Source organism: Salminus brasiliensis, chromosome 1, assembly GCF_030463535.1.
Source record: "Salminus brasiliensis chromosome 1, fSalBra1.hap2, whole genome shotgun sequence".
NCBI classification, from domain to species: domain Eukaryota; kingdom Metazoa; phylum Chordata; class Actinopteri; order Characiformes; family Bryconidae; genus Salminus; species Salminus brasiliensis.
Window position 1 is genome coordinate 94,024,052 of NC_132878.1, and position 12,307 is coordinate 94,036,358.

The 12,307-nt window shown below is 46.6% G+C and overlaps 1 protein-coding gene across 2 annotated transcripts in view; it reads left to right on the forward strand.

Annotated features, from left to right (window-relative positions):
* ube2e2 (ubiquitin-conjugating enzyme E2E 2) overlaps positions 1–12,307 on the forward strand; it is a 47,921-nt gene that overhangs the window by 11,147 nt on the left and 24,467 nt on the right. The window contains exon 1 of one of the 2 annotated variants that reach the window (XM_072692456.1): positions 10,960–11,034. The exons of the other annotated variant lie outside the window; for it this stretch is intronic. Coding sequence (XP_072548557.1) covers positions 10,982–11,034 — 53 coding nt within the window. The 5' untranslated portion in view covers positions 10,960–10,981. Of the gene's footprint in view, positions 1–10,959; positions 11,035–12,307 lie in introns of those variants that run through there. 2 annotated transcript variants of the gene reach the window in all.

Below are 12,307 nucleotides of genomic sequence, written 5' to 3' on the forward strand. Positions count from 1 at the left end.
GGTGAGGCGCAAAGAGAAAGCCTGGCCTTGTTAAAGCCGAGTAGCGCAAACTGACGCGGTCATTGATTATCTGTTATATTGAGATCTGGTGAGAAATTGCTGCAAATCGAAGGGAAGTGGATGGATTTCTAATGGGCCGGCACAACATCGGACCAGGTTCATAAAACTGTGTACAGTATAGTGATAAATATGTGCACCTTTCCTTTTTTTTAATCACCCGTTTATTCCCATGGTAAATTTATTTGTATTGTCGTGCCTTCATGTCTGCTGTGGCCAAAAGGTACACTGACGATGGTGTATGATATAGTTTCTTTAAATTATCCAATGTTTCCTATTAATTCCAATAAGTTCCTAAAATTTCCATGAAAAGTTTACATTTTGGAATTTTTGGAAAGTTCCCGAGCTAAAGAGGTAAGATTTTCTGGAAATTTTCACCCCTTTGCAACCCTAACTAGGGTGCCTTTGTGCCTTGACATGAGACTAAACAATTCTTGTAGCACAGTGTTCGAGAAGTACTTCCTATTTTGTATTGTGTCTCTTGGACTCGGGGAAACCTCTGTCCTTGACTACAGAAACTCTCTGATCATCCAGTGCTATGAATTCCCTCATTTTCCTCATAATGGCCTCGTCTGGTCATTTCATTGCTCTAGTGTTTCAGTTACATGAAGACGTATCATGCGGCGAATGAGTGTAAATTTGACCTGCACAGAAGCAGATATTTGAGACCGAGCAGTCGGTCACCCTTCATGGCCGATCAAGCTGGAAATCTTCTGAATCTAGTCTCCGGCCGATCGATCAGCGCATCTTTTAATTAGCGTATGAAAACAACTTCCATCGCCTGTCAAACAAAGAAGCTGAAAGGTTTCAGACGTACAGGGTGTACCAGCTTTCCACATGAACTGCATGGAAGCACTTTGGGGACCTTTTCCTCATTTAAATCACGCTGGCAAGCAGACATGGCGGTTTTGAATGTATGCCTTTCATGTAAATTGCGACTCTGGTTTTTGAGCATGGGGAGATTAAAGAGGGAGAATCCTGTCTTTCCTCAAAACACCACACCTAAGCAAGCATTTGTTTGATCCGTATGGGCCAATCAGAAGTAAAGAACTTAGATTTGGTCTAAAGTGGATGTAGATTACTCTGGACTGTTGTAAGCGCCATCAGAGCTGCACATCCTCATATTGCATTACATACATTACAAGTGGCAATCATCGGGGCCCAAGCACGGTGCACCAGCATGGAGCAAGTATGGAACAAAGAATGGGCAGTGGTTTCCTTTGGACTGGTCCAACTTCTGAAAGATGTGGGTCTCAAAAGGAGTTTTTTGGACATGACTTCAGTGTGCTTAGTGGTTAAATTCAGCAGTCATCTCTGTATTTCATTTTAGCAACGAGCGCCAGATACTTTTAACGACTGCTAGCTAGATACTGACTGCCCAGATGCTAGATCATTTTAATGACCGCTAGCTAAATGCTGATTGCCCCAATTGCTAGATACCTTCAGTTGTGATGGCAGCTGCAGCCTGCTGTTACAGCACCAACCGTGTTGTTGCAGCTTTGATGACCTACTGAATATCTGTGTTTCAATAGGCTGTGTTATTCTGGGGTGTTCAGGAAGGGTGGTGTATGGAGGGCACCATGTATGCTATCGGTCAATTATAGTTTCACTGATGTGACAAAAAAAAGAGCATTTTGCAGTTGCAGATTGTAGCAGTGTGATTGCAGTACAGGCATTTTGTCCTTATTGTGCCTTATTGGGGTTGCTTTAAGAAACTTATTTATAGGATTTATAGGATTCATCTGACCCCGACTCAAATTTACACTATTCAGCCAACCCCCTTATTTACAGGATTTGTCCCACCTCTAAATTTACAGGATTTGTCCCACCTCTAAATTTACAGGATTTGTCCCACCTCCAAATTTACAGGATTCGGCCGACCCCCAAACAAATTAACAGTATTTATCCAACCTCCAAATTTACAGGATTCAGCTGACCCCCACCCAATCCAGCTCACCTCCAAATTTACAGGATTTAGCCGACCCCCACCCAAATTTACAGGATTTATCCGACCCCCACCCAAATTTACAGGATCCAGCCAACCCCCTTATTTACAGGATCCAGCCAACCCCCTTATTTACAGGAATCAGCCGACCCTCTTATTTACAGGATTTGTCCCACCTCCAAATTTACAGGGTTCAGCCGACCCCCACCCAAATTTAAAGGATTCAGCCGACCCCCACCCATATTCACAGGATTTAGCTGATCTCCAAATTAACAGGATTCAGCCAACCCCCTTATTTACAGGATTTGTCCGACCCCCACCCAAATTTACAGGATTCATCCAACCCCCACCCAAATTTACAGGATTCAGCCGACCCCCACCCAATTTTACAGGATCCAGCTGACCTTAAAATTTTCAGGATTCAGCCGACCCCCAAATGTAGTCAATTATCTAAATTCAGTTGAACGTCCATAGGTTAGCGCAAGAGATGCTAAGCTAATGTTGCTAAAAACGCTGGTTTTAGACGGTCACTAAATTGTGCAGCTATTGTGCAGCTGTGCGTTCTAACAGAGGTCCTAATTCAGTCACTGCTTCGTGTTGAAAGTACACTGATCTGGTCAGTTCTTTCAGATCAGATAAGATTTGATCAATGCAGTATCTGTGCAGAAGTGGTACTTCACCATAATGAGCTCATTTATTGAATATATAAATCACTGCAATTAGGGACAAAAGCTGTCTAATCTGAAGCCATTTGCTCTTGATGGTTATCGTCATAAGAGGAAATGCAGCAGGTTGTTAAAGGGAACCGATTAGAGCGATTCTTCAGCTTCTCTCCTAACTGCTCGCCTAGTTAATGGTTTGTCAGAGTCGCTGGCAGGTAATTAATGACAAGGGCATGTAAATGTTTTCTTCATATGTGCTGTGATTTCTACAGGAGCACCGTCAGGACGCCTGTGTGTCTACTGTCACCCGGAGGCTGATCAGAGAAGGCGTATTTAAAATTGATCCATCAGCTCGCGCTCTCCGCACTTCAATTAGAGTCAAATTGAAGCCGGCAAATTTGGGAATGGTGTTTATTTTCTCCCAAACCGCCGGCTGCCTCGTTACATTAATTAGAGTGTTTCCAAATCGACAACGCTTTCAAGCCCGCCGCGGCACAACTGCGTAGATGGCGTTCCGATATTTGTGTGCAGGCGGTCATTGTGTCTGTGTGCTGAACCATTGTTAATAGGATTTCGGTAACAAAGAGAATAAGAGGCGCCGTTTCAGACTGAAAGCCGACTGGTTACGAATAAACACTGTAGCCTTTTATGTGACATCGCGTTGTCGGCGCTGAGCTGTTTTGAAACCGGCCTCCGCTGAAGATGAGCAAATGACTGCAGACCTCATGATGAAATAAGGGCAGCACAGTATGTCTTTGTTAATCGTTATTGTGTTATTGGTCTTTGCAGTGCAGCACTGATGTCCTAGAAAGCTGCCGTATGCAAATAAGCCCTGTAACCAATAGGGTTGTTGATGGACTGCCTGAGCGTCTGCCTTATGTTAAGTTAAAGGCGCTGTAGAGTGCATTGCTCGAGTGGTTTAGGTCGTTCTTTGGTGTTTTAGTGTTTTCCATGCATATTTACCACCCTGTTATTTTTGCTTTAGGATAAAACATGCTCTAATTATATATGTGTATATATATATATATTCCTCTTATTGTGGGATGCTGATTTCCCCAATTGCTAGACACCTTCAGTTGAGATGGCAGCTGCAGCCTGCTGTTACAGCACCAACCCTGTTGTTGCAGCTTTGATGACCTACTGAATATCTGTGTTTCAATAGGCTGTGTTATTCCGGGGGGTTCGGGAAGGGTGGTGTATGGAGGGCACCATGTATGCTATTGGTCTTTACAATGCTGATCACAGGGATGTCAATATTCAGATGAGTTCCTCTGGTTACAAATTGGGTCAATTATAGTTTCACTGATGTGACAAATTGCAGATTCTGGCAGTGTGATTGCAGTACAGGCATTTTGTCCTTATTGTGGGACCCTGCCTTCTAACAGGTTTTAAGTGGTTGCTTAAAGAAACAGTTTAAAACCTGATTCCTCCCACCTCCAAATTTACAAGATTCATCCATCCCCCTTATTTACAGGATTCATCCGACCCCCTTATTTACAGGATTCATCCAACCCCCTTATTTACAAGATTCATCCAACCCCCTTATTTACAAGATTCATCCAACCCCCTTATTTACAGTATTCATCCAACCCCCTTATTTACAGGATTCATCCGACCCTCCTTATTTACAAGATTCATCCGACCCTGCTTATTTACAAGATTCATCCGACCCCCTTATTTACAAGATTCATCCGACCCCCTTATTTACAGGATTCATCCAACCCCCTTATTTACAAGATTCATCCGACCCTCCTTATTTACAAGATTCATCCGACCCCCTTATTTACAGGATTCATCCGACCCCCTTATTTACAAGATTCATCCGACCCTCCTTATTTACAAGATTCATCCGACCCTGCTTATTTACAAGATTCATCCGACCCTCCTTATTTACAAGATTCATCCGACCCTCCTTATTTACAAGATTCATCCGACCCCCTTATTTACAGGATTCATCCGACCCTCCTTATTTACAAGATTCATCCGACCCCCTTATTTACAGGATTCATCCAACCCCCTTATTTACATTGAACTTGTGGGACCTTTTCGAGTTGAGGATGGAGTGAAGCTCAACTCCCAGACCTACTGCCAGTTTCTGGAAGACCCTTTCTTCAAGCCGTGGTACAGAAAGAAGTCGGTATCGTTCAAGAAGAACAACATTTTCATGCAGGACAATGCTCCATCACATGCATCCAAATACTCCACAGCGTGGCTGGCCAGTAAGGGAAAAAATGATGACATGGCCCCCCTGTTCACCTGATCTGAACCCCATAGAGAACCTGTGGTCCCTCATGAAATGTGAGATCTACAGGGAGGGAAAACAGTACACCTCTCTGAACAGTGTCTGGGAGGCTGTGGGGTCTGCTGCACGCAGTGTTGATCGTAAACAGATCAAGCAACTGACAGAATCTTTGGATGGAGGGCTTTTGAGTGTCGTCGTAAAGAAAGGTGGCTGTATTGGTCACTGATTTGTTTGTGGTTTTGTTTTTGAATGTCAGAAATGTTGATTTCTAAATGTTGTGTTATTTTGGTTTACCTGGTGAAGATAAACAAGTGAGATGGTATATATCTGTTTTTATTAAGTTGCCTAATAATTCTGCACAGTAATGGTTACAAACAGATATCCTCCTAAGATAGCCAAATCTAAAAAACCCCACTCCAACTTCCAACAATATTAAGCTTTGATATTTATGAGTTGATTGAGAACATAGTTGTTCAATAATAAGAAGAATCCTCTCAAATACAACTTGCCTAATAATTCTGCACACACTGTGTGTGTGTGTGTATATGTGTATATATATATATATATATATATATATATATATATATATATATATATATATAAAGCTCTGCTTTGATTGGCTGGTCTGTGGCATTGCGATGAATCCCAGTAGCCACATTGCGTAGCATGTGATTGGAATGGTGTTACAGTGGTACGGTTAGTCACCGTGTATAATTGGACAGCTACCTCATCATTAACCTTCCACTTCACAGCTGCACAGGGTCTGCAGGTAATGTCTGCACTGATGAGTCAGTAATAACACACACCTCAGCTACCTAACACACAGAAACATAACCCAAAAAAACTACATATATAAAAAAAAAACTACTACATATGTTTCATAAATAAATAAATAGGTGTATATATATATATATATATATATATATATATAACTAAAAATATTTATACAGACATGTATGGTGTCTAATGTGTGCTTCTTTAGATTACAATAAGAGTTGCTAGGCTAGCATTGCTAACACCCCCCCCCCCCCCCCCAAAATGATCATTTATTTGCTCCAAAGTCAATCAAAAAGCTGCATTAATATTACAAAAAATAGTAAAATGGATAGACTTGCATGGATAGACTTCTCTTCACACATTTGACCAGCTACTGTCCATTTTCACGATTCTCTTGTAAGGTCATTGATAGTTGTTGTGATGAATTTATTCTGAATTGGCAGATGGAGAAAAAGACGTTGTGGAAAGATTTTTTCTAAATGAGTATTTTTCTGTAGTTTTCCTCTGTTGGATTTACGTTGAGCAGGACTAAATTTGGCCCATCTGACGTCAAATCGGCCAAAGGACCAATCAGAACCAATCAGAGTTAGCAGTATGTTTACGTCAGCTACCTCAGTTCCACTAGATAAGTCCCCCTAGTTCATCTAACCTGCTTCCCCCAGCACACAGCACGTCCCTAAACACTGCAGTACCTGTGCTAATCAACGCAAATCTGCCGGTCACCCCGGCCACCCGCCTGCCCGTTTAAGCTCCGTGCTCAGCGTACACTCCTGTGGCGCTTCCCTTGTTAATCGCTAAACCGTTGGAAATGTTCTGTTTTGTCAACCGTGCTTCTGGAAATATAACCCTCTCCTCTCAGTGTGACCTCAGTGTTACATTTCTGCCTTTAAATTCAGAAGGTGCCGGTGGAGAGAGCGGTGCTGGTTGTGGAAGAGAGCGGTGCTGGTTGTGGAAGAGAGCGGTGCCGGTTGTGGAAGAGAGCGGTGCCGGTTGTGGAAGAGAGCGGTGCTGGTTGTGGAAGAGAGCGGAGCCGGTTGTGGAAGAGAGCGGTGCTGGTTGGGGAAGAGAACGGTGCCGGTTGTGGAAGAGAGCGGTGCCGGTTGTGGAAGAGAGCGGTGCCGGTTGTGGAAGAGAGCGGTGCCGGTTGTGGAAGAGAGCGGTGCTGGTTGGGGAAGAGAGCGGTGCCGGTTGGGGAAGAGAGCGGTGCCGGTGGAGAGAGCGGTGCTGGTTGGGGAAGAGAGCGGTGCCGGTTGGGGAAGAGAGCGGTGCCGGTGGAGAGAGCGGTGCTGGTTGTGGAAGAGAGCGGAGCCGGTTGGGGAAGAGAGCGGTGCCGGTTGGGGAAGAGAGCGGTGCCGGTTGTGGAAGAGAGTGGAGCCGGTTGTGGAAGAGAGCGGTGCCGGTTGGGGAAGAGAGCGGTGCCGGTTGTGGAAGAGAGCGGTGCTGGTTGTGGAAGAGAGCGGTGCTGGTTGGGGAAGAGAGCGGTGCTGGTTGTGGAAGAGAGCGGAGCCGGTTGGGGAAGAGAGCGGTGCCGGTTGGGGAAGAGAGCGGTGCCGGTGGAGAGAGCGGTGCTGGTTGTGGAAGAGAGCGGAGCCGGTTGGGGAAGAGAGCGGTGCCGGTTGGGGAAGAGAGCGGTGCCGGTTGTGGAAGAGAGTGGAGCCGGTTGTGGAAGAGAGCGGTGCCGGTTGGGGAAGAGAGCGGTGCCGGTTGTGGAAGAGAGTGGAGCCGGTTGTGGAAGAGAGCGGTGCCGGTGGAGAGAGCGGTGCTGGTTGGGGAAGAGAGCGAAGCCGGTTGGGGAAGAGAGCGGTGCCGGTTGGGGAAGAGAGCGGTGCCGGTGGAGAGAGCGGTGCTGGTTGTGGAAGAGAGCGGAGCCGGTTGGGGAAGAGAGCGGTGCCGGTTGTGGAAGAGAGTGGAGCCGGTTGTGGAAGAGAGCGGTGCCGGTGGAGAGAGCGGTGCTGGTTGGGGAAGAGAGCGGAGCCGGTTGGGGAAGAGAGCGGAGCCGGTTGGGGAAGAGAGCGGTGCCGGTTGGGGAAGAGAGCGGAGCCGGTTGGGGAAGAGAGCGGTGCTGGTTGTGGAAGAGAGCGGAGCCGGTTGGGGAAGAGAGCGGTGCCGGTTGGGGAAGAGAGCGGTGCCGGTTGGGGAAGAGAGCGGTGCTGGTTGTGGAAGAGAGCGGAGCCGGTTGGGGAAGAGAGCGGTGCCGGTTGTGGAAGAGAGCGGTGCCGGTTGGGGAAGAGAGCGGTGCCGGTTGTGGAAGAGAGCGGTGCTGGTTGTGGAAGAGAGCGGAGCCGGTTGTGGAAGAGAGCGGAGCCGGTTGTGGAAGAGAGCGGAGCCGGTTGTGGAAGAGAGCGGAGCCGGTTGTGGAGAGAGCGGTGCCGGTTGTGGAAGAGAGCGGAGCCGGTTGTGGAAGAGAGCGGAGCCGGTTGTGGAAGAGAGCGGAGCTGGTTGTGGAAGAGAGCGGTGCCGGTTGTGGAAGAGAGCGGAGCCGGTTGTGGAAGGAGGTGCAGTTTTTATCTTTTTTTTTTTTTTTTTTTAGAAGTATTGCAGTAATAGGACATTCTGGAGCAGATATACATCATCCTGTTGGGACCATGCTGCCTAATGCCAGATGTGGGCTAGGGGGGGTATAAAGCCTCCTAGCAGTGGAAGACCTTGCTGCTCTTCCAACATCCTGACCATACCAACGCTCTTGTCGCTGAATGCAATTAAATCCTCACAGCAATGCTCCTCCAAAATCTAGTAGGAAGCCTTCTTCCTTGGACATTAGGGACAGTTACTCCAACAGAAGCAAGATTTGTGTGCGTTTAAGTCCCTTGATTTTGGAAGAAACGATAAATAAGCAGGTGTCCCAATACTTTTGTCCCTGTAGTGTATGTCTGTAACAGAGTTCCATCACTTGATTTAAAGGTTTTTCACACTCTTACATCTGTATTATTAGACATTTCTACTTCATGGAACCACAAGTGGTTCTTCTAAAGCATCTAAGACCCAAAGAACCCTTTGAAGAACCTTTATTCTATTCCATTTTGGAGCATTTCAATTGGTCCATTCATGAAGAAATCTGGACACGATGTGAGGAACATCTGACCGATTCAAATTATGTCAAAAAGTGAAAATCCACAAAGATGGAGATACAAGGTTTTTGCGTGACCGCGACACCATCATTGTTAGACCCCCAGAATTAAAGTGCCCATGTCACATGACTTGATTCACCAATGGGTTCACACCCCCCCCCCCCCTTCCTCTTCACGTTAGCATCCCTGCTGCTAATGTCTTCATCTTCGAGGTGCCTGCCTCTTCAGCCGAGAGCAGCGGCTCGTCTCTTTCTCTGGAAAAAGTCACGGCTGTTGATTAGAGCCAGGATCCCGAGGGTATTAGCCCGAGGCCCCGTATCCGAGCTATTTTTCACGTCCTGACCGTTAGCTGCAGCGGGGCGCGCATCCATATTCATGAGAGGGAGGATCGCGCGGGGTCTCGGGGGAGAGTCTTCGTGATCAGTGTTTCTGAGGCCCTCTTCTGTGAGCACGAACACTGCGGGGGAATCTGTCAGCCGAGGAAGGCGGATATGAAGAGTCTTTTTTTATATTATTGTCGATTCATTTATTTATTTTTCGGCTTATTTGGTGTGAAGTCTCTGCGCACCGTATAAAAGCCGAGTGTGATGCCGAGAAGTGGCACCTGTGTGGGTTTTATCAACTTATCAAGACAGAGTGATGCAGCTGTGGGGGAATTCGAGCTAATGCAAGCAGGCAGACGGATAGAACCGAGAAGATCGTGGCAAGGAACATTAGGCTGACTGATGGTTTATTTATCAGTGTCTTTAGATTTTGATGATGTTTCTCCAAATGGAGCAATTCCCAGTGTAAACTCCCAGAGCGCCAGCTTTACTAGCAGGAACACGGCTGTTTGTAAGGCAAGGGTTCGGGGTAGGGTGGGGTGGGGGGTGTTGCATCATCAGCTGAAATACAGCCTAAACAAAGGAAGAACATGGCACAGCTGGTATTAGAGCCGGCCTCTCCGTAGGGCTGCACGATACGGGAATAATTCGCTGTATGCATATGGACAAAAGTATTGGGACACCTGCTCAAAAGAGTCTATCCTGCTTTTGTTGGAGTAACTGTCTCTACTGTCCAGGGAAGAAGCTGGAAGCTTGGAAGATCACCTCCCCAACTCCTTCCAGAAGTATTGGATGGAGCACCACCATCTTCCACTGCTTCACAGCTCCTCAATGCTGCCAGGGGGCTTTACACCCCTCTAGTCCACGCCTGGCATTAGGCAGCATGGTGCCAATAGGTTCATGATGTTGATCTGCTTCAGAGAGTCCTATTCTGTTGGCAGTGCTTCTCTTCGCGGAGCTGTATCTGTTCATTTTTAAAAGTTTATTGATCATCCAGGTCTTTTTTAGTGACGTCCTGGTCCGATCCAGTGGATCCAGTGCCGTATTTTTAATGGATCCGCTATTAGCTGTTTTAAACCCGATACAGATCTAATCCATAGTTTTTACAGTGGATCATAAACGGATCTCAGTGTGTGTGTCATGTGCTTTGACCCCATTTGAGCCGCTTTTAGGCCATGTCACCGAAACCCTGTGGGGAAATACACTCCTGCCTTGTCCTTACTCTGGAATTATTGCTGGTTAATAGGGCTGCAACTCATTTTAATAATCGATTATTATTGATTTTATCGATTCGTTGTTGCAGCCCTACTGGTTAACCTGCAGTAAACATCAACAGCTGTGGAAAATAACTGCGATCAGACGGTTAGGTATACATAACAGTCCATGAGGGGTCCATGCGCCCCCTTGGGATGTAGGCTTGGTGTGGTGATGTCTGGTGAAGGGAGGATCTCAGTTCTCCCCGCTGTTCTGAAAGCAGACGCAGTTCATAACAATGATGTAAATCCAATAGCTCTCGGCAGCCTGGCTAATTTCATAGTCAGCGTGGATAATGGAGCCGTAAACCTGACAACAGGCAAGACAACACATTAAACAACCGGGATCAATACGTGACATCGAAGGCACTGCAAGTGAATCATCCTCCTACCGCTACGAGGTACTGCCGGATATACCCAGCTCGTCAGGCTAAAGTGGTTGCCTTCGATGATCGTGTCATGCTTGCTTAGCATTGATGATTCGTTTTATTTGTTGAATGGCCTTGGTGTATCGACGCTGGTTTGTCCACACTGGTGTGGTATTTATATACACAGAGTGTCTGATAAGAAAGAAATTGGCTCCTAAAGCCGTGCACAGGTTTGCTGTTATTTTCCATGGTGTTTTCACTCAGGCGGTGTTGCTTGCCCAAGCTGATGGATCTGGAGCCCGGCAGCCCACGAGGAAGCAAACAACTGTATCTCGGCATGTGAGCAAATAAGTCAAGAGTAAACAGTTGCCGGAGAGTCCGTTCGGCGTTTGAGCAGGGGATGCTGACACAGCTGTGGATGGCTTTCTCTGGGCTACAATAGCCTGATGTTTCTTGGATAGTGTAGTTATGGCGTCCACGTCTCCATGCGATGCAATACACGGTGGCTCTGAAAAGATCTGCCCAAGAACCTTTATAGGTGTAGATGAAAAATTTGTTTGACAAAAGTATTGGGACGCCTGCGCAATACTTATTTTTTTTTTTCTGAAATTGAGGGTTTTAAAGAGCGTCTCTTGCTTTTGTTGGAGTAACTGTCTCTGCTGTCTAGGGACGAAGGCTTTCTAGGAGATTTTGGTTGGAGGAGGATAGCTGTGGGGATTTGATTGCATTCAGCAAGAAGAGCGTTCGTGAGGTCAGGATGTTGGAGAAGGAGTATGATGATGATGATCATCACCACCACCCCACCTCATCCCAGAAGTACTGGATGGAGCGCCACCACCACCATTCCACAAAACACAGTTCTTCCACTGCTCCACAGGTCAATGTTGCTGTTGGGGGGCTTTATACCCCCCTACTAGCCCACACCTAACATTAGGCAGCATGGTGTCAGTAGGTCCATGTTAGTTTATCTGCTCCAGAGAGTCTTATTGACAGTATTCCTCTACAGGGACTAGACAAGCTCTGTGTGCATTTGCACATTTGTGTTCTGCAATGGGTGCAACTCAAAGTAGCTGAATGCATTCTTTAAAAGGGATGTCCACAAACATTTGGACATATAGTGAAATGTGTTGTGTAGTTTTGTTTATGGCTTAGTTCTTGAAGGTGATGTTGGTGTTAAAAGCAGGAAAAATGGGCAGGCATAAGAATCTGAGCCCTTTTGACCAGAGGCAAACTGTGATGTTCTAGATAACTGGGTCAGATCATCTCCAAAACATCAGGCAGGTCTTATGGGGTATTTCTCAGTATGCAGTGGTCAGCACCCACCAAACGTGCACCAAGGAAGGACAGCCGGTGAACCAGCCACAGAGGCCGGTGAACCAGCTCATGCAGGACTTGCTCAAGGAAATACTGTTAATGTCTTGGTGCCAGATACTACAGGACCTTCTCAGAGGTCCTCTTGATGAGTCGGGGCTGTTTTGATGGCACGAGGGGGACCTACTCGATATTCCGGCTGATCCGTTGGAGTCCTGGCCTTATTGGTAATGGATGTGGCAGTTTCACAGCACGTTTACCACACCCTGTGTGGTAGCCTCAGACTCTACCATTCAACTTT